This window comes from Prionailurus viverrinus, chromosome C1, assembly GCF_022837055.1.
Source record: "Prionailurus viverrinus isolate Anna chromosome C1, UM_Priviv_1.0, whole genome shotgun sequence".
NCBI classification, from domain to species: domain Eukaryota; kingdom Metazoa; phylum Chordata; class Mammalia; order Carnivora; family Felidae; genus Prionailurus; species Prionailurus viverrinus.
In genome coordinates this window covers 110254667-110280461 of record NC_062568.1, presented here as the reverse complement: position 1 = coordinate 110280461, position 25795 = coordinate 110254667, and the positions used below count along the sequence as shown (strand labels likewise).

The window sequence follows — 25795 nt, the reverse complement described above, 5'->3', positions numbered from 1 at the left end:
TAGCAGTAAATAAAACAGGCGTGGTCCTTATCCTCGTGGAGATTAGAGTCCAGCATAATCAAATTAAACGGAATAATGTAATGTCAAAAGTCTGCCGCAAAGGAGACGTTCAAAAAGTGTTCCTTTCCTTCCACTTCAAACGCCCGATCATTACACATCCCCACACGGTGAAAAGTAAGGTGGCTACAGACCATCTCACACACCCTAGAATTGTGTTGGGGGCCCGCACCCCCGTGGGGTGGGGTATTCTTTAAGGGTTATGCGTCTTGAGGCTTAGTTCAAGCTTGTGGTCTCGATTTAAATCCATGAAACCATGGGGTTTCTATCTATGGTCAACCGCGAACCCTTATTTGGGGTGGAACTCGAGGAATTCCATACCTATTGCCTCCCGTACCCTTGCAGACTACCGCTTGCTTGCACAGTGACTGAGAACAGGTGTTAGCGTTCAACCCATTTTACAGATGAGGAAGCTAGTGGAAGCAGATCCTTCAGGCTGCTTCCCCCCCCCAACCCCGCCCACCCCCGCCTCACCGTCTGCGCCAAGAGCGCTGCATGGGCGCGGCTCACGCGCGGACTGTGGCAGTTAACTCAGAAAGGAGAGGGACCCCGAGGGTTGGCACAGACAGCCTCGCTCGGGGGTGCCCCGCGGCCGCTCAGCTCTTGCCTTCTGCCTCCTCCAGGTGGGTGAGACATGGGCGACTGGAGTTTCCTGGGGAACATCTTGGAGGAGGTGAACGAGCACTCCACGGTCATCGGCAGGGTCTGGCTCACGGTGCTCTTCATCTTCCGGATCCTCATCCTGGGCACGGCGGCCGAGTTCGTGTGGGGGGACGAGCAGTCCGACTTCGTGTGCAACACCCAGCAGCCAGGCTGCGAGAACGTGTGCTACGACGAGGCCTTCCCCATCTCGCACATCCGCCTGTGGGTGCTGCAGATCATCTTCGTGTCCACGCCGTCGCTCGTGTACGTGGGCCACGCCGTGCACCACGTGCGCATGCAGGAGAAGCGCAAGGAGCGCGAGGCCGACGAGCTGTGCCAGCAGGGGGCGCCCGAGGGCGGCGACAGGGCGCCCCTAGCCGCCGACCAGGGCAGCGTCAAGAAGGGCAGCAACAGCAGCAAAGGCACCAAGAAGTTCCGGCTGGAGGGGACCCTGCTGAGGACCTACATCTGCCACATCATCTTCAAGACCCTCTTCGAGGTGGGCTTCGTCGTGGGCCACTACTTCCTCTACGGGTTCCGGATCCTGCCCCTCTACCGCTGCAGCAGGTGGCCCTGCCCCAACGTGGTGGACTGCTTCGTGTCGCGGCCCACGGAGAAGACCATCTTCATCCTGTTCATGCTGTCTGTGGCCTCCGTGTCCCTCTTCCTCAACATTCTGGAGATGAGCCACCTGGGCCTGAAGAGAATCCGGTCGGCCTTCAAGAGGCCCGTGGAGCAGCCCCTGGGGGAGATCCCCGAGAAGTCCCTGCACTCCATCGCCGTCTCCTCCATCCAGAAAGCCAAGGGCTACCAGCTGCTGGAAGAAGAGAAAATCGTGTCCCACTATTTCCCTCTGACCGAGGTCGGGATGGTGGAGACCAGCCCCCTCTCTGCCAAGCCTTTCGCGCAGTTCGAGGAGAAGATGGGCCCCGGGCCCCTGGGGGACCTGTCCCGGGCTTACCAAGAGACACTGCCTTCCTACGCTCAGGTGGGAGCCCAGGAGGGAGAGGGGGGAGAGCAGCCCGTGGAGGAGGGGGCGGAACCGGAGGTGGGAGACAAGAGGCAGGAAGCCGAGAGAGTGAGCACGGAAGGGCAGGAGACCCTGGCAGTGCTGGAGGGGGAGAAAGTGGAGACTCCCGAGGTCGGGAAGGAGGGTGAGAAGGACGAGCTGCAGGCTGAGAAGGTAGCCAAGCAAGGGCTGCCCGTGGAGAAGTCGCCTTCACTGTGTCCCGACCCGAGCAGGGATGACACCAGACCACTGAGCAGGCTGAGCAAGACCAGCAGCCGTGCCAGGTCCGACGATCTAACCGTGTGAAGTGTTGCCGAAGAAAGAGAGAGAAGAAAACCCCTGAGCTGACCTAGGGCAAGATGAAACGTAAAGGATGCCACCATGATTGGAGTCTTCTGTCCCTCCCCTCCCACCCACCCCTGGTTGGACAGGTACTGCAGGGGTACAGTACTTTGCTGTTCAACTAGGAAACCAGCTTTCCCATATAAAAGGGCCACCAAGATAAACCCACTGTCCCCTCAAAGTTCCCAGTCTCAAATGACTGCCCTGCCCCTCTACCCCAGCTGCAGTGGGGAACTCTGCTTTCGCCCCCGTTTCTCCATCGGAATCCTTCCGATCAGAACTGTGGATGCCTCACAGCTGTTTACCAGCCATGACTCAAGCCCGCTGGCTCAGCCAGACTTTATCACCCCAGCACTTCCCTAGCGGACGCCGTGTGACCAAGTATCAGGGGGCCCAAACTCAAATGCCTACAGGATGCAGGCAGGTGCTTTAAATCGGTGGGGTGGGCCTTTTCTAATGCCATGGGACGTCTAGGGGTGTGAAGATTGGCGGGGGAGGGCAGAGGGCAGCTGTCGCTCAGTGCCAGGCACTGATTACCGGGCAGTGTTACCACAGAAATTTCAGAGTTTTCCACAGAATCCAGAAGCCCAAACTTCTCAGTGAAATGTCCAACCTCTTTAATATTGCCAGCTAAAATTTAAACATGCCATGTGGGCCAAGCAAAATGTGTGCCAGCCAGATTTGACCCATGGGACACCAATGTGCAAGGTGAGCCTACACTAGTGAGCCCGGCTTTCCCGTGGAATTGGTCATGTTACTTATGGTCTCAACTTGTGTCTAGGCCGCCCAAATCTCATTTCACCAATTTGGAGTGTCCAGGTAAAGTCATCAGCCCAGGAGATACCCAGTATTCTCACTGACCTCTCTCTCAGGACACCGTAGCTCCTGGTTTCTGATGCGATTATACCCCTTGAATTGGTGGGAATTCTGTCCGGGGCACCATCAGGGAAAGAGGGCAAGGCCCCAGACCCTCTCCCTGAGCTGAAAAGGCCTGGAGGTCTGGTCGCAGTCTTCTTCCCTGAAGAAAGAACGTGCCCTTCTTTCCTCTCCTCTGCCAATATCAGTGCTCACCCTGAGAGCCACGCCTCCTTCCTATCAGGGGCTGGAGGTAAGCCCAGTTCTGAGCCAGCAGATAAACTGTCTGCTGGCCCGTCTTGAGGAGAGTCAGCTCTCAGGCCTTGCCCAGACATAAGATGTGCACAAGGAGGACCATCACGGCGGTACTAGGGAGAGCCTCTTACCAAGTGGGAGCTCAAACAGCCAGAATCTCAAAGTCTGGTCCCAGGCCAGGCCTCCTCCCTAGAAGGGACACAGAGGCTTAAAGGGAACAAGAAGAATCTCAAAGTTCTCCTACCCTTGACCCTTACAACCAACACTCCTCAAACATGCAGTCCAGTTTGGGGAAACCCTCAAGTACAAGTACATATTTCCCACAGGAAGCAATTTCACCTAGAGCCAATCAATTCCCAGAGCTGAGGGACAAAGTGATAACCAGGATGGTTTATCTGAACCAAAGCTATGCTTCGAGGGATAGAAACCAAAATGACACGGCAGAGATCTGGACATGGGACCACCAGGGAACCCGAAAGAAGTACCCAGAAAACTGCCTTAATTCTGTCTTCCCCCAGCCAGCCCCATCCTGGAGTAAGGAATTCCCTTTTGCTGCCCCTCTGATTATCCCCTTCCTTTTAAGGGGATTTTCCATAGCAGAGAGAGCCTCCTCCCAAACTATTCCTCCCCTCCCATTCTGTGGTGTCCCATTCTAAAACAAAGTGGTCTAGAAATTAAATTCGTTCTAAGGTATGGTTGTTTGATAAATACTCCGGGGAACTTTTACATTTTCAAAGAGACAGCTTAAAATATATTTTACCTAGGTTAATCCACAGTGACAAACCTTCAGTGAAAGAATGTATCAGGCAGTGGATAGTTGAATAGAAGAGGTGTATTTATCTCAGAGACATGTGACTTTCTGGCTACTGCTTGACTCTTCCCCTGGCAATCAACACCGCTCCACCCAGAACTTCCCTATGGTGAGACAAGTCACATGCCCCGGGGCCTGGGAACAGACACTGCGCCACTGCGCTCACCCCAATGGCTGCACAATTGCTCCTACAGTTTTGCTCCTGCACACTCATTTTAAGAAGATATAAACTCAGAGCCTGAGAACAGCTTGATCATCACCAGAATGGAGTGTCTATCTCCACAAGGACCTCATCCGAAAAAGAGAATTCACCCTGCTCTAAGTGAAAACTGCTGGTGCAGGGGTGAAGGCTGCAGGCCTCCTTGTCTTGGCATGAGCCTGCGAGTGAGTGTATTTCCCGGGAGGAAGCAGGATCCTGCCTCACTGTCTGTACCGACCCCACCACCAGGGAAGTTGCCATTTTCCCTCTTAGTCTCCCCAATAAAAGAGGAAGACTATTTGGGAGCAGAAATAGACACAGACATCAAGGGACCAGGATTTTTTTTTTTCTATTTCTGCCATTTAGTAGCTGTGCTGTTGTCATCCCTTAACCTCTGTGTCTCTTGGTTTTCTGTCTACAAACTAGAGATGGTATTTGCCACCAACCTACCTCCAGGGGTATCGTTAAGGATTAACGAGTTGGCCGCCAAGCCTGGAGCCCCCCCCCCAACCCCCCGCCCAGTGTCACCACTCCCTGAAAGATTCCTCTAGCAGCAGGGAGACTGGGAAGGAAGGGAGATGGGTGGTTTCCATCCCCCCCTCTCAACCTGCTTTGCATTTACCTAGTGAGAGTTTTTCCAACGTGGAATAGACACTCTGGAGATCAGTTTTCTCAGAGAAGGCTCAAAACAGAATCTGGACCCCCATATGTTTAGTAGGAACCTGAGGCTCTTTGACCTTGAGAAACGACTGGGGACAGATTGGCAATTACTTTCATCCTCTGGAAGAGGTCCCAGGTTCCATTTGCAGGCAGCTCTGTGTCCGTGGAGGCCCTTAACGTTGTACAGCTGGATCCCTCAGTATCTGTTTGGAGGCAAATAATTATGACCGACTCAGGATTATAATCCCCCCCTGGGCTCCAGTAGGTCCAGCTTTAAATCCTACTCTGGGTCCTTCCCTTGTTAGACTAAAATCCTTAGGGCATGTAGACCTACTGATAAAAAGAATCAGTGAACAGCTGGATATCCAAAGTACAGCCTGCTCCAGAGGAAAAGGGCCAATCACTTAACAGCAGCTATAACACCTCCTCCATCAGGGGAGATCTGTGACAGGGAGGGACAGAGTAACTCAAAGTTCAGTTCGGAAATTTCAAACCTGGGTCTGTAATCCCTAGGCCTAGCATTTGGGGCATCATAAAAAGGCCTATCTGCTTTTCACGGTGACACTGCAACTTGCCACACAGGTGACATCTCCCACACAGAATCAGACAAATACTCCTGAGGGTCACTGTGACCTGGGGATAAGATTTACCCACAAAGAACAATGAAGGTCAAGTCAGAAGTGTTGGCTGCCCCAGGACCCCAAGATGTCACTTACCTGCTCCATATGACGATTTTCCCTCAGTCACCTGCGGGGGGGGGGGGGGGGGGAGGTAACAAATTTTACCCCTCCTTCACAAGATAGAACAAGTGAATTGATACCCAGGAAACACCATGAGCATACTAGAAGAAATACGTGGGTGTTTTTTTTAATTCACTAATTTGGAAATCAAGGAAAGGGAAGATGGCCTTGTCCAAATTTGTCAGAAGTCCTTATTGTAAAATGCATAGTGAAGCAAGGACAGTCACCACTTTCAAATCCGGCATAGATTGTTGACTAAGATCCCGACAAAAAGTCAGCTAATAAGTAAAGTGAAGGAAGTAAATGGGGGGGTGGGGGGTGGGGAGGGGATGGGCAATGTTTCTGTCGTCCTGAATTCCTAAGAATTACACTGTGAAAAGAGCACATTTTTAATCACGCGAGAATTCAATGCTCAAGGTGGTGCTACAGGAGGTGGTCAGCTTCCCAGGGCTCATGTGTAGAGATGTGCCAGCCCCTGAGACCAGAGTCTCTGACTCATAGCAGAACGCAGCCCCTGGATACTGGCGGAGCTATGTGCAGGAACTCTGCAGTTTAAGCCATGTGGAAGGCCAGGGGCAAGGCTAGTGTGGGCAGCTGCTCTCCGTGAGCTCCTGGGGAGGGTGGTTAAGTCATGCTCAGGGTGAAAAAGAAGCTACCACCCACACAGCATAGCCCACCCCACTCCTCCCCTCCCCCCCCCACCCCGAATTATTCCTCGATGCATACTGTGTGCAAATGACCACACAACCCAAGTTAGCAACATTTAGATGCAAAAGGGTTTGCCTGGTTGGATGGAAAACTCCTGTAAGCGTAAATCCGATCTGTAAAACAAAGTCAGTGTGTGCCTAGAAGTGATACTGAAATAGGGAGACTTTCCCTTCTTGTAATCATTGTACTATAACTAAATATGTAACCGGGAAGGGAGGAGAAAAAGGAAACGAAACTCAAGGTTCAGCAGTTAGACAAAAGAAGACTTTAATGAAGACAAGTCAGTCTCCACTGCCCTAGACACTGCAGCTCCCAAAGTCGACCACCAAGGCAGCAGTGGGACATACTGTTAGCTCTAGCCCCACTTCTTTCTGGAAGCTCTTTCTCTAGGGCAGACAAAGAATTCTGGAAGAATCACATGAAGTTTCCTGGAAGGAAAAATTGATGGCTCCATTGCCTTTTTCTGCAAAACGTTCCACCTAGGAAACAGGGTTAGTAAAGACTCAGCTAAGGAGCATATTCCTAACAAATTTCCTGGGGGAAATCTCTGGCAAGGGAGAAAGGCATTCTTGGGATTGGGTCCTGAATTCTCCGACCCTCCACATCCTTATGTTAGAGCTAATAGTCACATGTTAGACTGTTACAAAACAAATAAAACTAACTTGACTTTTCGCCATCTTTGTTTTTTTTTTTTTTCTTTTGACTTGTCAACCAAGCTAGACTGTGAAGAGACTGCCCCAGTTCGTGGTTACCTGCCTTTGGAATTGAGGGGTTGGGGAAGAAGAGGACTGGGGTTTTGGGAGGGGGGCAGTGGTATTCTGGTAAACACTTCACAAACCGCTCTCTGCAGGGTGAAGAAGCTCTGGTTTATAGCATTTGCCAATTTCCTCTGTGTAAATTCTCCAACCATTCCCCACTAATTTCAGGCTTCCAACAAAATGTCACTGAAAACAGAGCTGGGGAGAGATGTATAGTGGCACAACATTATAAAAGCTTTCCACCTTATAATAGATACCAATAACCCCGTTAGCGTAGCTAATAGTCAAATAATTAAGAAGCGATGAGCTTTGACTATTTATTCCCTTGTGTCTCACATTTTCTTTAAGTTTATGTAGTTTAATTGTTAATAATGACTGTACCTAGCAACTGGCTTACAAAAGTCCAGGAAATTTAGCAAATGATTCTTTCGTGCCAGTATACGTAGTTAGTTCTAGCTCACTACTGAGTAGAATGGAAGAGACTCTGATTCAGAAAGAACATGAAAACTCTCCTTTTCCATTGAGATTTGGTCACTTTGTTCCTTCTCTTTCTCTACACAAATGTCAGGAAAAATCAAAAAGTATACTTGTTTGGCCTTATGGGAAGAGGCAAAAGACACTCTCCTGTGTCTCTGAGAACTGTGGGAAGAGTTAAGGTTACTCATTACAGATAAAAATAGATAACTTAAATTGGCCAAAAGATCCTGCCTGGGATTTACCATGTCATTTCTCTGCTAAAATCCTCCCATTCTTCATTACATACCCAATAAATTCTACGTTCCTCAAAGCAGCTTACAAAGCCTTCATAAGTGACCTCAACCCACCCAGATAAGACATCTGTTTTTACCTGCCCAAATCTATTCTTCCTTCTCCTATAATAACTTCCTCAGTTGGAGGAACTTGGTAGAACTCTAAGAAATGCCTATCTGACTTCCCCTGGTCAAGGGTCAGGGTTTTTTTGATCCAAATGGGCAAACTTCCCTCCCTGGAATGCAGATGTTGAGTGGAGTAACAGAGAAATGCAACCTGGTTGGACTTCATTCATCTTGACAAAAGCCGCTGAACAGACTCACAGTGAGTTCCTAATTACCTAGATTTCTGGACCATGCTTGGTTCCACTTTTTCCAGATCCTGTTCGTTAGCCTTCCTTTAGTTTGCAGAACTACTCCAGAGTTTTGTTTGTTTGTTTGTTTGATTTAACATGGCCAAAATTATCTCTATTGCTTGCAGTCAATACCACCTTGGTAGCCTCATCTCCCACATCCACTCATGTGTATGTGTCCTAGCCTTCTGGGACCATTGGCCAGTTCCCAGTGTAGACAGGCCTAGCCCATGGTGATGAATGAATTCCGTGATGTTTCAGGACTCTGTCCTGGCCTACCTTTTTCTCCATGGTCAGCTCCTTCTCACCCTTCAACATTCAGCTCAGTTGTCTCCTTCTTTATCAAATTTCCACAAACTTCCCAAGACAGTGTTAGTTGCTCCCTTGTCTGTGATCCCTTGATACTTGTGTGCACTTCTACCATAGCATTTATCAAGTTTTCTCTCTTGCTTTTCTCTCTTCTGACTGCAAGCAACTTTAGGATAGAGATTTCACCCTATAGATCTCTGAATATTCAGTACTTAGCATGGGGCCTAGAACATAGTAATGTTTGGTGAACGCATGAATGAGGACTGAGACATCTCCCGAGGTGGGAAGGAAATAATTGGCAGATGCTCCCATCACCAAAGGGATGTACTGGAAGCTGACACTACATAGGAATATATCTGAGAAAGATTCCCTTAAGGTTCCAGGAGTTCCAGGCTTGAAGGCAGGCAGGCTTGCTTTATCATAAATAAAGGAAGGGGGGTGGTGGTGGAGATTTTCATATGAATTGCTGGATATCATCACCCAGAGCAAACTTGGAAGCCTTATGTTGAAGATGGCAGTCAGAGTCTTTGAATGATTGTAGATCAGAGGGCCTCCCATCCCTACCAGTTTCTATTTGGACTTTTGAACTTTGAGTTAAATAAAAATAAACTTTATTGTGTTAGTCCTCTGATAGCTCAAGATTTATCTCATATAGGATCTAGCAATACCTTGTATATTTATAGAAACTGAGGTTAGATGCAGTTATAACAAAAATCTAAAATCTGTTGCTTTGGCTTATCAGTTGAACAGTGAGTGGTAAACAAATGAAAATCAAAGGCTACAAAGATAGAACTCCAGGCTATGCCATGCACATATTTAGTAAAAATGTCACCTGTGATGATTTATGTATCAGTTATCTGTTGCTGAGTGACAAATCTTTCCAGAACTTCGTGCCTTATAACAACGATGACCATCTATCATCTCTCACAGTTTCTGCGGGTCAGGAATTCTGGAGCAGCTTGGGGTCTCTCATGATGTTGTAGTCAGAATTTGATGGGGCCTGCGGTTGGGGTGGTCAGACGCACTCACTCACATGATTACATGACTAGCAAGTTAGTGCTGGCAGGTTGGTTGCTCTTGGGTCTACTTGAGGGTCTTGTGAGTTGGTGGCTGATTTCCCCTTGGGCAAGTGAACCAAGAGATCAAGGCAAACATTTCCATGTCTTTTATGACCTAACCTTAGAAGTCACATTCCATTACTTCCACCATATTTTTATTGGTCACTTTCCCTCAGACCGTTCCAACTCCTGTGGAAAGAATGAACTAGAGAGGAGCAAGATTTGAGGTAAAGACATCAAGTGCGGTTCCTTTTCCTTTGTTTTAATGCTTTCATTGTACAAATGATATGTGGTTTAATCTGCTCCAAATGCTCTTGGAAGTAGGCAGGATTTGAATAGACGGTAATAAAAATGCTAATTCCGGATTGCACCATGAGGGAAGCCCTTAGCCAATTATAGTGTCTGGTCATGACTCCTTTGGCTAGGACAGAGTTTTGAGGGGCTTTTCCGCTCTCTAATGCTCAGCTTTCCTGAACACTGTTCAGTTTTTCTAATTCATCCAGGTTTTCCAGGGGCATTTTTTCTATCTTTCTCACTTACTATAGTTATCATCTTTATAGATGACCTATATAGCTTGAAGAAAGAACCTATATGGCTGGACCTATATAGATAGAAGAAAGAACAAAGCATCTACAGAATTGAGTTAGACTAATAAAACCTCCAGAAAATGGATGAGATCAAATAAATGTAAGTGAGCCGAACCAAAAGAATATAATGTGACCCAAAAATCCTCAATCATGTCTTGAAGGCAGACACAGTTGACAAGGGATTTTCTTATGGCATTATGATAAATATGGACATCTCTAATGTCTCTCAGATCAGAACTTCAACTTTCTCCAATATCTTTTTTCATGATTGTATCAGACTGAAGCCGTAATTTCTAGGACAACTTTGTATCTTTTTTTCATTGCCAACTAATTGCCTTTCCTTTAAATATTTTTAAAAAAATTTTTAATGTTTATTTATTTTTGAGGGAGAGATAGAGACAGAGCATGAGCAGGGGAGGGGGATAGAGAAAGGGAGACAGAATCTGAAGCAGGCTCCACGCTCTGAGCTGTCAGCACAGAGCCCAACGTGGGGCTTGAACTCACAAACTGTGAGATCATGACCTGAGCCGAAGTCGGATGCCCCACCTACTGAGCCACCCAGGAGCCCCCCTTTAAATATTTTTTAGATACTTATCCAGTAGTCAAAGACCCTTCTTCTTGACTTTTTAAAAATTGAGCTAATTACTGTGTCCAGTTAAGTTCTACGTGTATACTGGGCCAGATGGGACTCTCATCTTTACAGATGAGTAAGAGACAAGGAAAATAACAATAAAGAGATGGCTAACCACCTGGAGTCTATGAAAGGTCTCAGAGACACAAGAAGAAAACCAACAGTGGACACCAAGAGTAAAAGAATAGTGTAATTTCAATTTACTTAAAAAATAAAAGTAAGCTTAAAATCTGTTTTGTGCTCTCAAAAAAAATTAAAGAAAACATGGGCTCTGTAAAGCAAGAGATGAAACAGAAGATAATAAGATAGTACATTGAATTGGAAAAGGAGCTGTCGGTCAGTAAGCAAAGCCACAATAGGATTTAAGTATAAAGAACAGAATTAGCAACACATAAAGCCAAATCAGTATTGTAAAGAATCGATACCAGGAATTCTCCCAGAATGCCAAGAGAAGGAACAAAGGCATGAAAATTATCACAGAGGAGATAATAGACATGGAAAGAAGGCAATAGAAATCCAACACATAAATATGCATCCTCCTGAAGGAGAGTCAGGACAAGAGAACCATAAGCATCAAAGATGTAATGGGAGGAAACTTCCTTAATAAGCTGATAAAAGACCTGAAAACACAAATTGAAAGGAATTCATCATGTACCAGGGGGAAAAAAATCTAGACAAATTTTGATTTGCAAGTATAAAGACATAATCCTACAAATTTAGAAGTATAAGAAAACAATTCCTGCTGTTGTTTGTGTACCGCTAATGAATGGTTACGTTTCCACATTCTTGTCCAGTTGTGGACATAGGGCAGGATCCCACCCTGTCCATAGGAGGTGAGGCTTCCTGTGAAGAAAATGGATATTTCAATGTCAAATGCTGAAAAGAGAAAGATTCTTGCTTGGAATAGAAAGAAAAAGGAACTCCTTTCTCTGCCTGAGCCTCACTCTCTTAGGCCCGGTATCCAATAAGTGCCAATGTGCTCAATATGCTTCCAAAGAAACAGAACAATGGTGTCTGCCATAAAGAGGCAAGTCAGGAGTAAGTCAGGGAGTGAATGAGTTATTATCAGATCTAAGAATAGTATCTGGCACATAGTAAACACTTGGTAAGTATTGGTTATTATCACCATGATAAATATATTATTCTATGTGATATAATTATTGTCATCATCTTGTGACATATGACTAGCATAGTTTTATTGTTAAACGCTGTACCTTAGACTCCACTGAGATACAGAGAAGGGAAGGGTTTGTGCACTTGGTCTTGAGGGGTTGAGAGGAGAGCTCTCCCTCCCTCTCAGAGGTCACTGTTGGTCATGGGGATTGGTAATAGCTCTAATGGGAAAGAGAAGCGAAGGTGAGGACAAGAAAGCAAAAACTCATGCCTCTCAGTTTCAGCCATCCCTCCCAATGCTTTGAGAGGTGAGTCAGGTGGATATTAATCTAGTATGAAGGTTTCTGGAGACATTCTGCAATCAAAAGCAAGGGGTAGTAGTTCTCTGGGTCACCCAGGCCCGTCCTTGACCTGGAAACAGGTATTACAAGGGAGAAAATCCTGAATGGTGCCATTCAAAGCTTTGCACAGGGCTGGGGCCAGTGGGACTACATACCTTTCTCTGCTATGCCAAGTTCACTGAGACCCTGATCCCCACCATACATCCCAGTAAGCCACCAAGGTAAACTGTTTGCCTTAATATACTCTCCCAGAATTCTGCACTATTACACTGCCTTGAATCTCGGTGAGGTGAGATTCCAATTTATCACGCGTAAGGTAAATGCCTACACAGTAGCCTCTGTGCTGGTATCTACCTGCATCCCTGAGAGCTGTAGCCAAGGACACAAAGGTATCTGGTTTGACTCTCCCATAGTAGGGCTACTCCCACTGTTCCCTAGCCTTCTGGATAAGGGATTGGACATTTGACAGGTAGTTTGGGCTGCTTAGAAAGGCAGAGTTCAACTCCAAGAAAGAGAGACACCTTCCCCCGTGTGTAATAAATGTGTGAGTCTCGGCTACTCAGATTACAGTACTCTAAACGCTCAGGTCCTCAATGCCAGGTGTACTCAAGACTGCTTCAGGGTATTGACTGTAGGTCTTCCCACACCGGGCCATTGCCATCAGCTGGAGCCTGCTTCTAGTGCTAGGAGACTACAAGAACTACGAGAACTAGCTAGAGCCCTAGTGGGATAGGATAAGCCTCACAGCAGTGAGGCCTTCATGAAATGAGTATTGGATGGATGAAGCAGTGATTCAGTCTATAGTTGAGCAACTTCAAGCCATTTCCCGAAATAACTCATCTTCAGACCCTTAAAGAATTATTCCTTGTTTTGAATTAAATCAAGCTTCATTTAACTTCCAGTCCTTTGTCTTACATCTATCTCCAGGGGCCATATCAATTCTACCCATTCTTTTCACAAGAAGACAGCTATCATGTTCCTGAGTCTCCTTACTTCAGTTCCTTCCATCAGGTTCACCTCTGAGCATGCTCCGATTCATTTCTGTTCCACTTAAAGAGTGGTACAAAGAGCGTAGTACTCAATGTGTGGGCTGATGGGTACCAAGTACGATGAGATTATCACTCTGTTATACACGGTGTGCTTTTTTTTTGTTATTACATCAGAAATTACTCGGCTAGTTATATATGCTAAAAATATCATCTGCCTTTCCACTCTTCCTCACTTGTAATGATGCAGTTGTTTGTATAGCCAAGTATAAGTTGTAACATCTAAAACACGATGCCTGAATTACCACCTAACTCATTATAATCGTTAACTTCATCTTATTAGCCATGACCATTAGAAAATGGAATTACCACTTAAAAAAAGATGTTAGCTCAGGTCCCCCCCTCCCCCCGCCCCCATCTTCAGCCTCACAAATTAAATGCTACCTTGCAATACATCAGCTTTTGGATTTTCAGACCTCCTAATTCTATCTCGCTCCTTTTAGCCAGGCCCTCTCTATTAAGCCCCGCCCCCAGAACGGCCCCTCCCTGGCCCCGCCCCCTTGGCTGCCAAGCGCCTCGCGTTCGCCCCGCCCACCCTCGGCCCGGGGCGGGAAGCTCTGGATAGAGCCACGGATTGGCTGACTGGGGCGCAGCTTGATGGCGTCGGGCTGGTGAGCTGCGGTCCCGCGGGTGGACCCGGGGCGAAGGCCGCCTGTGTGAGAGGGCCAGTGGCCCAAGCTCTCTGCGGACACGGGGAGGGGGAATCGGGGGCACTAGGCCTCCCTACACTTCGCCATGAGTTTCCTGATCGACTCCAGTATCATGATTACCTCCCAGGTGAGCTACTGCCTCCCGCCCCGGGACCCTCGAGCCTCTTTTGCGAATCTTCTCGGGGCTTCGGTGATGCCGACTTGGCCCGGGGTCTCGCTCTGCTCTTCCGCGGCCTGGGCCCGCCTCATCGGTTCTCAGAGCTCGGGGAGGGTGTGGGATTTGCTGCGTCCGGTTCCCTCGCCCTCGTAGTGGGGAGGCGTCCTGCGGCCGTCCGTGCCCCCACCCAGCCTCCATCTCCCCGCTTCCTCGTCCACTTTTGGAGGGAGTTAGGCGGCTTCGGTGCTCCGAGCCGGTGCCGCGAGAAAGGAGCGGTCCCCAAAGCGCCCCGAAGCTTCTGGACCGCGCTGCTGACCCATGGCTCGGGGAAGAGTGTGGTTCCGGGCGCGGAGTGCGCAGCAAGCCAATCGGAGCCGGCTTCTGGGGACACGTGGGGACCTTGCTGGTTAGTTGTCAAATCCTGAATCCGGGTTTGGAGGAATTTGCCGCGGTCAGCTAAGAGATCTTAAAAGTACTGTGGAAGGTTTCGTTTGTGCACCAACACCTCATCGTTTAATCCTCTTTCTGCTGCACACGCTCTTCGGATCTTTTCCCGACGCTCCTTTCTTACCGATCGGGCACCTTCATTCGTACAGTCAGCAGACTTGACCATTGTATAAAGCTCCGAGGGTACAAACACAAATAAAACACTAACTCCTGCTCTATAGAAGCTGTGTCTAGGGGGTCTCTTGCTTTTACCAGCTTTCATTCGCTAAGCCACTCTGTTTTCTTCGTAGCACTGATATTTATGTTTTGTTTATTAATTTAATTTTTGAGGTCCTGTCTTGTTCAAAGCTGAATTCCCTTTCCCTCTAAGCTCGAGCACTAAACACAATTATTTGCCGGCCAGCTGTTAATATTTGTAGAAGCTCAGATTATCTTAATTATCGATTCCCCCCCCCCCGTCATCTCCCAGCGTTTAGAGTATATTTTCTTTTTTTTTTTTTTTTCAAGTGGCAAACGACAGAAACAGTTCCTTTTGAGGGTTTAAGGGAAACTGAATCTTTGATCCAGTTTTCCTATTGCTTCATTCTAATGCTTCTGTCTTTGGAATGGAGCATCGTCCTTGTCTCTTGAAAAACTTTAATTACAACATTTCGGAAATTATGAGATGAGGAATGCCCTAATAAGATAACTTTTTATTTAAAAAAGTTTTTTAACGTTTATTCATTTTTTTGATAGAGACAGAATGCGAGTGGGGGAGGGGCAGAGAGAGAGGAAGACAGAATCTGAAGCAGGCTCCAGGCTCTGAACCGACAGACAGCACAGAGCCCTACACGGGGCTGGAACTCACGGACCATGAGATCATGACCTGAGCTGAAGTTGGATGCTCAACCGACTGAGCCACCCAGGCGCCCCACTATAACTTTTTATTTTAAAATTCACTATCCTTTATATGGTTTTCATAATTGGTTTATTGGTTGCATAATATTCAAATACATTGATGCACAAAAATCTGGACCCATAATTCTCTTTTTTAACTTTTCTTAGGCTTTTCTAATTGTCCCTTTGTGACAATTCAGGTTTATTTTTAGCTCTACTACCAACTCAAGAAAAATGACAATATTTCAGTAGCATTTTTTTTCTTTACTCAATTTTTTTTTTACTCAAATTTTTAAAAATGTGAGTGAAGGGGCGCCTGGGTGGCGCAGTCGGTTAAGCGTCCGACTTCAGCCAGGTGACGATCTCGCGGTCCGTGAGTTCGAGCCCCGCGTCGGTCTCTGGGCTGATGGCTCGGAGCCTGGAGCCTGTTTCCGATTCTGTGTCTCCCTCTCTCTCTGCCCCTCCCCCGTTCATGCTCTGTCTCTCTCTGTCCCAAAAATAAATAAACGTTGTAAAAAAAAAAGTTAAAAAAAAATGTGAGTGAAGAAATTGGCATTGCATTGTAGCCTTTAAGATTTTTAACACGGATATAATTGACAAATTGAAGTAAGAAAGTGGCTTTCTGATATTTTACATCATATACTTTAACTTTCACACATGCATTCATATGCAATATTAAATATTTAATGCTCTTTATAAACGAGGAACTAAGACCAAAGAATCATTTGTGTAGACTGTTGTCTGTCCATTTTTTATGTGGCTACTTCATTATTTTAGTATCAGTAAAAATGTCACTTTAGAGAGGCTTTTCCTGACTCCCTACCCCGTCACAATAGCACCCATTCCAGCCACCTTCTGTCTCATTTTCCTGTTTTATTTTCTTCTTAGCCTCTATCACTATTATTTGTGTGTTTGTTAGATATAAACTTCTTGAGGTTCTGGATTTTCTCTTTCTTGTTCTATGCTGTATTCCCCAGCATCTAAATCAGCTGCTGATGCATAGAGGCCTAGTAAATATTAGTTACCTTAGAAATACCTCTTCCTCATTTTTTCCTGTTTTGTATGACCTGAAAGATTTATTTAAAATGAAGTTTCGGGGGGCGCCTGGGTGGCGCAGTCGGTTAAGCGTCCGACTTCAGCCAGGTCACGATCTCGCGGTCCGTGAGTTCGAGCCCCGCGTCGGGCTCTGGGCTGATGGCTCGGAGCCTGGAGCCTGTTTCCGATTCTGTGTCTCCCTCTCTCTCTGCCCCTCCCCCGTTCATGCTCTGTCTCTCTCTGTCCCAAAAATAAATAAACGTTGAAAAAAAAAATTAAAAATAAATAAATAAATAAATAAAATGAAGTTTCGGGGAGCCTGACTAGCTCAGTCGATAGAGCATGCAACTCTTGATCTCAGGGTCGTGAGTTCAAGTTCCATGTTGGGTGTGGAGCCTACTTAAATAAATGATAACATGAAGTCTGAAATAGTTCTTTTTCTTGACTTTAACCAGGTGTTCCATTCTCCTCATCATTTCTGAATCTGTATCAGTCCTCAAAGCCCCTTTTCCAGCCTCATCTCTTAAACTCTTGGCAGATAACCTTGCCTCCCACTGTATCAATAAAAGTGAGGAAAAAAGATCTGATCTCCTTCTACACCGTAGGTCTTAATCTAAGCAGTTAATGTATGTCTACAACCATTTCCAGCTGCTTTCCTCCCTGGTCAGAAAAAAAGGTGCCCGCTGCTCCTTTTTAAGGACATCCTCTCTACCTGTGCCTTTGATCTTAGAGCAGCTTTATTGTGGTTAAAAGCACAAGCTTTGGAATCAGTCACAGACTTCAGGTTCAATCCTGATTTTGACAATTACTAAATGAATTAACTTCTGTAAACCTCAGCTTTCTCTGAAATGAGGATAATGACACATACCATAGGTTTTTATGATTTCATGAGATTACAATGCTAAGTATTTAGAGTTCCTGGAATATAGTACATGGTCAATAAAGGATAGTTGCCGCTAATCATAATAAATCATTAATACCTTCAATTCAGTTTCCCTGTATGCATCTTTGCCACAAGTATTTTCACCACATAATTGATTGACCATAAGGCAATTTTGCTGTAAAAGATAAACTTACAAATATAAAACGGGACATTCATTTAAAAGGACATCATAAAAAAATAAAAAATAAAAAAATAAAAGGACATCATAAAACATGAAAAATGGATAACAAAATTAAATAGACCTTATTGTGAGATATAAAATATTTGAATACATCCAAAATGTGTAACATAGCACACCTGGCAATACTAGGCAAATAAATGATTTCATTTTGTGGATTGTACCCTAAGCACTATCTTCAGTATTTCATTCATAGTATTATACATGTTTTTTGGGGTTTTTTTTGCTTGTTGATTTGTCTCCTCATTTGGTATTACATATTTTTGTTTTTCCTCTAAAATTTCTTCTTTCATTAAGAGATGTGTCAGTTTCCAAATACCGGGATGTATATTTATAACTGATCTTTTCATTGAACCCTGAATGCCTTCCTCACTGTTGTTTGTTCTTGGTGCACGGCCACATGTCCGCCGATGGATGGATCAAGGTTCTACAGTCAGTGTGGGTACAAAACTGTGTCACTGTATAGACCATTCTGAGGGCTATATGTATATAAATTATATATATTTATATATAATATAAAAATGGATGTATTGCATTGATGGAGAAATGAGCCAAACTGATAACTTGCTGTTATCTTTTACAGCAAAACTGCCTTATGGCATATTAGTTACACAGCAGAATGTTTGCAGCAAAACTGCTTGTGGCCAAGATGGTTACTGTGGAAATACCAGATGCAACAACTCCTCCTCTAGTGTCCCATCAGTTCCTTCTCGCGTGTTTATCCCCTTACTCTACTCCTCTCTTCCCCTTGACCTATAAACTTTCTCTTTCCCCACATTTGTCCTTAGGCTACTATGTAATGTTTTCTCTTTTCCAGCCTTTTTTGAGCAGTCAGAATTGTTTTTGTGTTGTTTTTTTAATTGAAGTATAGTTGATACATAATGTTACTTTGGTTTCAGGTGTACAAAAGAGAGCATGGTGATTGCACCAGTCTGGGAGTTCTGCTGTGCTACCCTCTGTCACCATGCATTGCTATCACAATACCATTGGCTATATTCCCTCGGCCGTATCTTCATCCCTGTGACAGTCGTTCCATAACCGGAAGCCTGTATTTCCCATTCCCCGTCACCCATCCAGTGCATCCCCCCACTCCCTCCTATCTGGCAGGCTTTAGTTTGTTCTATGAATTTATGGGTCTGTTTCTGCTTTTTGTTTGTCTTGTTTTTTCGGATTCCACATATAAGTGAAATCATATGGTATTTGTCTTTCTCTGACTTAATTTCACTTAGCCTCATACCCTCTAGGTCTATATGTGTTGTCGCAAATGGCAAGATCTCGTCCTTTTTATGGCTGCATAACATTCCACTGTGTGTGTGTGTGTGTGTGTGTGTGTGTGTGTGTGTGCGCGCGCACGCGTGCACCACATCTTCTTTATGCATTCATCTATCTGTGGATCCTGGGGTTTGTAAATAATGCTGCAATAAACATGGGAGTGCATATATCTTTTTGAATTAGTGTTTTTGTTTTCTTTGGGTAAATACCCAATAGTAGAATTAATGGATCCTATGGAATTTCTGTTTTTAATTTTTTAAGGAACCTCCGTACCATTTTACACAATTTCCTTTCCCACCAACAGTGCACAAGAAGGGTTCCTTTTCCTCCACATCCTTGCCATCACTTGTTATTTCTTGTCTTTTTAACAGTAGCCATTCTTACAAGTATAAGGTGATATCTTGTTGTGGTTTTAATTTGCATTTCCCTTTAAAAAATTGCATTTCCTTGATGATTAGTGAGGTTGAGCATTTTTTCATGTGTCTGTTGGCACATGTCTGTATGTTTTCTTTGGGAAAATGTCCATTCAGGTCTTCTGCCCATTTTTAATTGGATTATTTGCCTTTCAGATGTTGTATAAATTACTTACATATTTTGGATATCAACCCCTTATCAGATTTATCATTTGCAAATATCTGCTCCCATTCAGTAGGTTGTCTTTTTGTTTTGTTCGTGGTTTCCTTTGCTGTCCAAAATCTTTTTTTGATGTGGTCCCAATAGTTTATTTTGATTTTTGTTTCCTTTGCCTGAGGAGACCTATCTAGATAAATGTTGCTAAGGCCAATGTCAAAGATTACTGCCTGTGTTTTCTTCTAGGAGTTTAATAATCTCAGTCTCGGGGCGCCTGGGTGGCTCAGTTGGTTGAGTGTCCGACTTCAGCTCAGGTCATGATCTCACAGTCCATGAGTTCGAGCCTCGCGTCAGGCTCTGTGCTGACAGCTCAGAGCCTGGAGCCTGCTTCGGATTCTGTGTCTCCCTCTCTCTCTGCCCCTCCCCTGCTCGTGCTCTGTCTCTCTGTCTCTCAAAAATAAAGATTAAAAAAAAAAATTAAAAAAAAACAATCTCAGTCTCAAATTTAGGTCATTAATCCATTTTGAGTTTATTTTTGTGTAGGGCATATGAAAGTGGTCCAGTTTCATTCTTTTGCATATGGCTGTCCAGTTTTCCCAGCACCGTTCATTGAAGAGTCTGGCTTTTCCCCACTGTATATTCTTGCCTCCTATGTCATAGATTAATTGACCATATAAGCTAGGGTTTATTTCAGGGCTCTGTATTCTGTTCCATTGATCTATATGTCTGTTTTCGTACCGGTACCATACCGTGTTGATTACTACAGCTTTGTAGTCTATCTTGAAATGTGGAATTGTGATACCTCTAGCTTTGTTCTTCTCAACAATCTCAAGATTGTTTTGGCTGTTCAAGGTCTTTTGTGATTCCAAACAAATTTTAGTATTATTCTGGTTTTGTGAAAAATGCTGTTGGTATTTCTCATTCTTGGCTCTCGCTAGGTTAATTTATGTTCGTTGTCTCCCTTGCCTTACCCTTTTCACCCCCAGCCCACCTGCAGTCTGGTTCCTGCCCCCATTTCACTATTCAAACTGTTTTCCTTAAGGTCAGCATTGACGTTCAAGTTAACCAAATCCTTTGAACAATATTCAGTCCTGGTTTTATTGTCCCTCTGCTTCATTTAACACTCCTTCAAACTCTGTTCCCTTGGTTTCAGGATACTCCACTCTCCTGGTGTCTAGTCTCTGTCTACTCTTTCTCTGTCTCCCTCCTGCTCTCTTCTCCCCCATTCCTACCCTCCACTGTTTCTTCTTGCCATGTTGCTCTTCTCACTCTACATACTATTCCTGGGTGATCTCACATACTTAGATGGTTTTAACTCAGGTGTATCTGAGCTCTGCCTTCATAATCTCTTCTGTGTTGACCTGGATGGCCCTCAGGCACTTAGCAAGTGAACTCCTCTCTTAATGTCCCAGCCTAGTTCCCAGACCTTTTATTTATCCAATATTCTTTATATAAGTTGGGTGGCCTCAATCTTCATTGTGTATTCCAGACAAGTCAAGCTTTATTCCTCCCTGCAGATTTAACCTTCTAAGAACTCAAATCGATTGCCTCCTCTCCAGCAACCAGTGTCTTCATTCAGGCCTTTATCATCTATCATCTGGACTGCTGCAGCAACCTTCTGTAAACTTTCTCTTTCTACAGTGTTGTTTCCTTCAAATCCACGTGGCCACCAAAGTGCTCCATATAAAACAAACCGGGCCATGTCTTTGCCCTATTAAAATAGGACTCATCACCTATAGACTACAAGCTCCTTCGGGTGGCCTTTAGGACTCTGACTCATTGGTCTCCTGCTCCTCCTAAGTCTCATTTTTAACTGCTTCCTTCTCTGAATTTTATCTTCCAGCAGCACCCAATCATGTGTTGTATATACCCATGTATATTCCCAGGATACTCCCATGTATATACCATGCTATTTTCTCACTTCTGTGCCTATCCTCCTATTCTTTCCTACGTGGAAGGAAAGCCCAGTCTTCCTACCTCCATCCCCTGTCTTTTACCTGCATATTGCTTTTTTTCATCCTTTAAGAGAGTAGTCGTTTAATAGTTTAGGGGTGGTAGAAACCTTGGACTATGTGATAAATACCTTAGAACCTCTGCCTAGAAAAATACATATAATCCCCAAATTTGCACATGATACAGGTTTTAACCCTGAATTAAAACCTTCTTCAACTAAGATATTCTCCAGAAAATCCACCCTAACTCCCTACATGATCTCCCTCTTCCATATTCTTTTACATATGTGTATATTTCTTTCCTCGCACGTCCCATGTGACATTATAATTACTTACTTAGTGTCTTCACCACTTATACTTCAAGCTCCTTGAGGGTGGTGACTGTCTGACTCATCTTTGTATCCCCAGCACTTAGCGCAGCACATTGAAGTTGTCACCAAAAAATTGAGGCTTAGTGTTCAAGAACAAACCACCTTTCGCCATGGACCATCTATCCGTTCAGCAGACTTTAATGGAGAGTCTGCCATGTGCCAGGCATTGTACAGGGTGCTGGAAATACAGATTGACATTCAAACATCGTTGTCCTCACAGAGCTTACAGTCTAATGTCTAAGAAAGTGTGATTAAATTAGACATTACAAAACTGTGTGGCAAGTCCTTTGGAAATACAGGGTAGAATAGGATTATATAAAAAGAGCAACTTACCTTTAAGAGGTCAGAGCCAGCCTTCCAGACGTTCTAAGAATTAAGACCTGTAAGGACTAGAGAGAAGTTCCTGTCAGAGGACAATGTCCATAGAAATCTTGATATGAAAGAAGAATATTGTGTCTAAAGACCATAAGCAGTTTCATGTGGCTGAAAATGTGAGTTTGGTGGGTAGGAGGGACACAACAAGAGGCTGGAGGAGTCTTCTAAACCATGCTCAAGAGTTCACACTTCCTTCTGAAGTTGGTGAGGAGGCATAAAAGAATTTTATTCTTAAAGTTCTTAACCCATATAAGAGGAGTTATGGGGCACCTGTTGGCTAAGCCAGTAGAGCATCTGACTCTTGGTATCTGGGTCGTGAGTTCAAGCCCCATGTAGGATGTAAAGATCACTTTAAGAAAAATAAACTGTTTAAAAAAAAAAAAAAAAGGAGTTGTATCAGTGTGTGTATGTAGCAAAGGTTCTGTTCACCAGTGAAAAACAGACCAGCTTTTGGAGCACTGAACAGGGCTATCTTGTGGCTACGATCTCTGATGCCAGCTTGAACCAAAACTGAAACCATTGAAGTGGGATCCTTCAATCTCTTGGCTTTATACTGAGATGAAAACCACTTTACGTGGATTAGGAAGGATTGTGGAGAGGCTAAGAAAGCTCCACGAAAGAAAAGACATTAAAAAATCAGTTTTTCTACCTTTTTTTTTTTTTTAATTTTAACTCCTTTCCCATAAAGTTTTGGTTTTTCGAGATACTTGCAAACAGGGATCTAATATAAGAAGCAAGTATCACTGGTTTCTGTTTTTGTTTGCTAGCATCTCTGGCTAAAATGATAATCATAAGATTACAGGAAAAAAGATTTTATTTTTGCCTAACTTAAACAATGTTCTAAAACATGGATAACTTCAAAAATTGAAGAGCATTTTAACATCCTCTCCCAATGTTACGGACGTGACATAAGTGGATCTTGTCTTTAATCTCTGAGATAAGTTAATTGTTTAGCAGACCTTTTATCATAAAATTGTCTGTATTAGGCATTTCTCAAAAGATGACATATATTGACAATTCGATTTTCTTTCTCCTCCAGATACTTTTCTTTGGATTTGGATGGCTTTTCTTCATGCGCCAACTGTTTAAGGACTATGAAGTAAGAAGATATCATTTTGGTTATACTACTCTATGTATTTAGATTGTTTTAAAGTGGGCGAGTAAAATGCCTCTGTTCAAGAAAGGTCATGTTCACTTCCAAGATAGGGAGTTTTGGCCAAATGAGTACTATATAATTCTTAAATTGGAGAATATGATTTAAGTTTAGTTGATTTTTTTTTTTTTTAAGCAAGTCATAGGTAGCCTAGGAGCAAGAACTGTCATGTCTTAGTAATATCAGTATACAGAACAATAGCAGATATTTTTTGGAAGAGAATTTAACTTCCGTCTCATAAATGTTCCCATTAGTTTGGGTATCTGACCTTCAGTGTTAATGACCAATCTTACATCCTAAGTTAATACCAAAATGCTAAGGCTGATCTGGTTCTTAAGTCTTGAATTCATAGAAGCACCAGCTTAGACTGGACATTTCCTAATTAATCCTCATTTAGTAGTAAGCTCAATGGCTGTGGACTACTTTTAGATCATTTCTAGGATGTTCACCGTTAAACCTTCCCCAGGGAGTTTGGGGTTGTTGTCTGAAAGAGCCCAGGATTCTAGAGATTCTGCTCTGCTCAAGAAGGCCTCCCAGGGGAGGTTCCAAAACTGGTCCAAGGCCTGCAGAGTGTTGAAGAAACCCTTTTAGTATGAACCTACATATATGTGTACATCTGTCCATTTTTTTGATCAGTGTGCATCATGAATTCCAAGTGCTACTTCTGACCCTGTCACTTCATCTTGTGCTTTAAATTCTCCATCCACAAGATGATGATAAAAGTGCGTCATGATTTAGAAATACTACCTACTTCCATCTGTTTCTTTAGCTCCAAGAAAGTTGCTATTGCCTGTTTCCAGTGATTTAAGAATTTCTTCTTTGTCAGACTTGTGACCAGAAGATTATCAATTCAATATTTCACACAAGGACATGACTTGTATTCTGTATTTGACTTTTAATAGGTACGTCAATACGTGGTACAGGTGATCTTCTCTGTGACTTTTGCATTTTCGTGCACCATGTTTGAGCTCATCATCTTTGAAATCTTAAAAGTATTGAATAGCAGGTGAGTGAGTACAAATTAGCTCTTCTCATGAAGAGACCTATAAGATTTCTTTATGGTAGAAGACTTACCTGAATCCCATAGCTGAAAAAATTCTACCATGCAGTTAGTTTAGTCTCAGTAACTATAAGAATCCTAGCAAATATGGGTCCCAGCCACCTGGTAGCTGGTTTGACACAGACCGTGAGAAATAGGGAAAAAGAGATCTGACCATTAGCTCTGAGCTCATTGAGAATGAGGCTGTGAGAGAGAGCCTAGGTCCCAGGCTACACTCCTAGAGCTTTTATTGTTCTGAGGCTGCTCTTTGAATCCTCCTAATGGCCTTTCACATTGCTGTGCTAATGAAAAAAAATCTCTACCTGAAAAGATCAGAATTCCTCAGTTAGTTCTGTATGGGCTTCTCTGAAGTCTGAACTCCAGCTCTCACTACCTTTGTTGATTTCACAGACCTGGTCAAGTCTGATTGAATTTAAAGTCTTCTTTAAAGCGTTTTTAAAAAGCAACTCCTATTCCTCTCCAAATAACAGACATGTTGTTTGTTATAGTCCAAAGTATTTCTTGTTAAACAGGAAGCTTGGGGTTTTTTAGGCCATTGTGTGTAGAGTACATCGGCTATTCTGTGTTGACCTGTGTAGTTTTTATCACTGCATGGAAAAATCTTTCAAGAATAAGGTGGCATTTGACTCTGTAGTCAGGAATCGGTGCTGAGCTAAGCTGTATAACTTGTTTCGGACTCCTGACACTTGAGACTTAGACTGTATTCTCAGATTCCTTTGAGAATCAGAGTTGATAATTAATGTCTCTTGATAGGTAAATTAAAAGCTTATCGTATGATAAAACAAGAGTATGTTCTGCCTCTTCTATTAAACTAGTTCTTCAAACCTTTTTTGGATGAGCAAGATACAGATCCTGTGACTATCAAGAATAGACCAGTGTTCTTTAACTTAAAAATTACTAAATTTTATTATCACAAGCTGGAACTTTCACTGCTCTCTAACTAGAGGCCGGTAAGTTGTTCTATAATGGACCAGATAATATTTTAGGCTCCACAGCTTATGTGGTTTCCATCACAACTCCTCAGCTCTGCTGCTGTGGAATGAGAGCACCCATAGGCGATGAATCAACAAATTCATGGCTGTGTTCATGGCTGTGTAGTATGGCTGTGTTCCAATAAAATCTTACTTATAAAAGCAGGTGTCTGCCAGGCCATAGTTTGCTGACTACTGATCTAAGTGCCAAAAGAAAAGACTGTGCCTCAGATATTTTCTAAAACCAAAATTGTTTTTGGTAGATGATGTCCCCACTTTTAACTCATTTATAATTAATCCATATGGGAAGACCTTTAACTCAGTTACTTTGATGTATAGTTCTTAAATAGTTTATCTTAAGGAATATAGGAAGTTGCATTGCTAAAATCTGGTTGTTCTTTGGGTGCTTTTGGGGGCGTTGGGTTTGTGTAAACTAAGACATGTTCAGTTACCCCTATTTCTTTCATGCTAACATTTGGCCCTACTATGTTACAGAAATATGGGCCTTGATTATGTATTATATTGGTGTGTTGACTGCGTTCAGAAGTTTTCAAAGGAAAAT

At 43.9% G+C, this 25795-nt stretch overlaps 2 protein-coding genes across 2 annotated transcripts in view; both read left to right on the top strand.

Annotated features, from left to right (window-relative positions):
* Window positions 1-691: 691 nt before the first annotated feature.
* GJA8 (gap junction protein alpha 8) lies at window positions 692-2051 on the top strand. The gene has a single exon (XM_047871994.1). The coding sequence runs from the start codon at window positions 692-694 to the stop codon at window positions 2012-2014; it is 1323 nt and encodes a 440-aa protein (XP_047727950.1). The 3' UTR covers window positions 2015-2051.
* An 11739-nt stretch (window positions 2052-13790) lies between these two features.
* LOC125172756 (Golgi pH regulator) overlaps window positions 13791-25795 on the top strand; it is a 60506-nt gene continuing 48501 nt past the window's right edge. Inside the window, exons 1-3 of the mRNA XM_047871246.1 lie at window positions 13791-14000; window positions 23089-23148; window positions 24105-24208. Of these exons, the coding sequence (XP_047727202.1) occupies window positions 13959-14000; window positions 23089-23148; window positions 24105-24208 (206 nt within the window). The 5' untranslated portion in view covers window positions 13791-13958. The remainder of the gene's footprint in view (window positions 14001-23088; window positions 23149-24104; window positions 24209-25795) is intronic.

Coding starts and splice junctions, on each gene's coding strand:
- GJA8 (XM_047871994.1), top strand. CDS start 692: ATGGGCGACTGGAGTTTCCTGGGGAACATCTTGGAGGAGGTGAACGAG.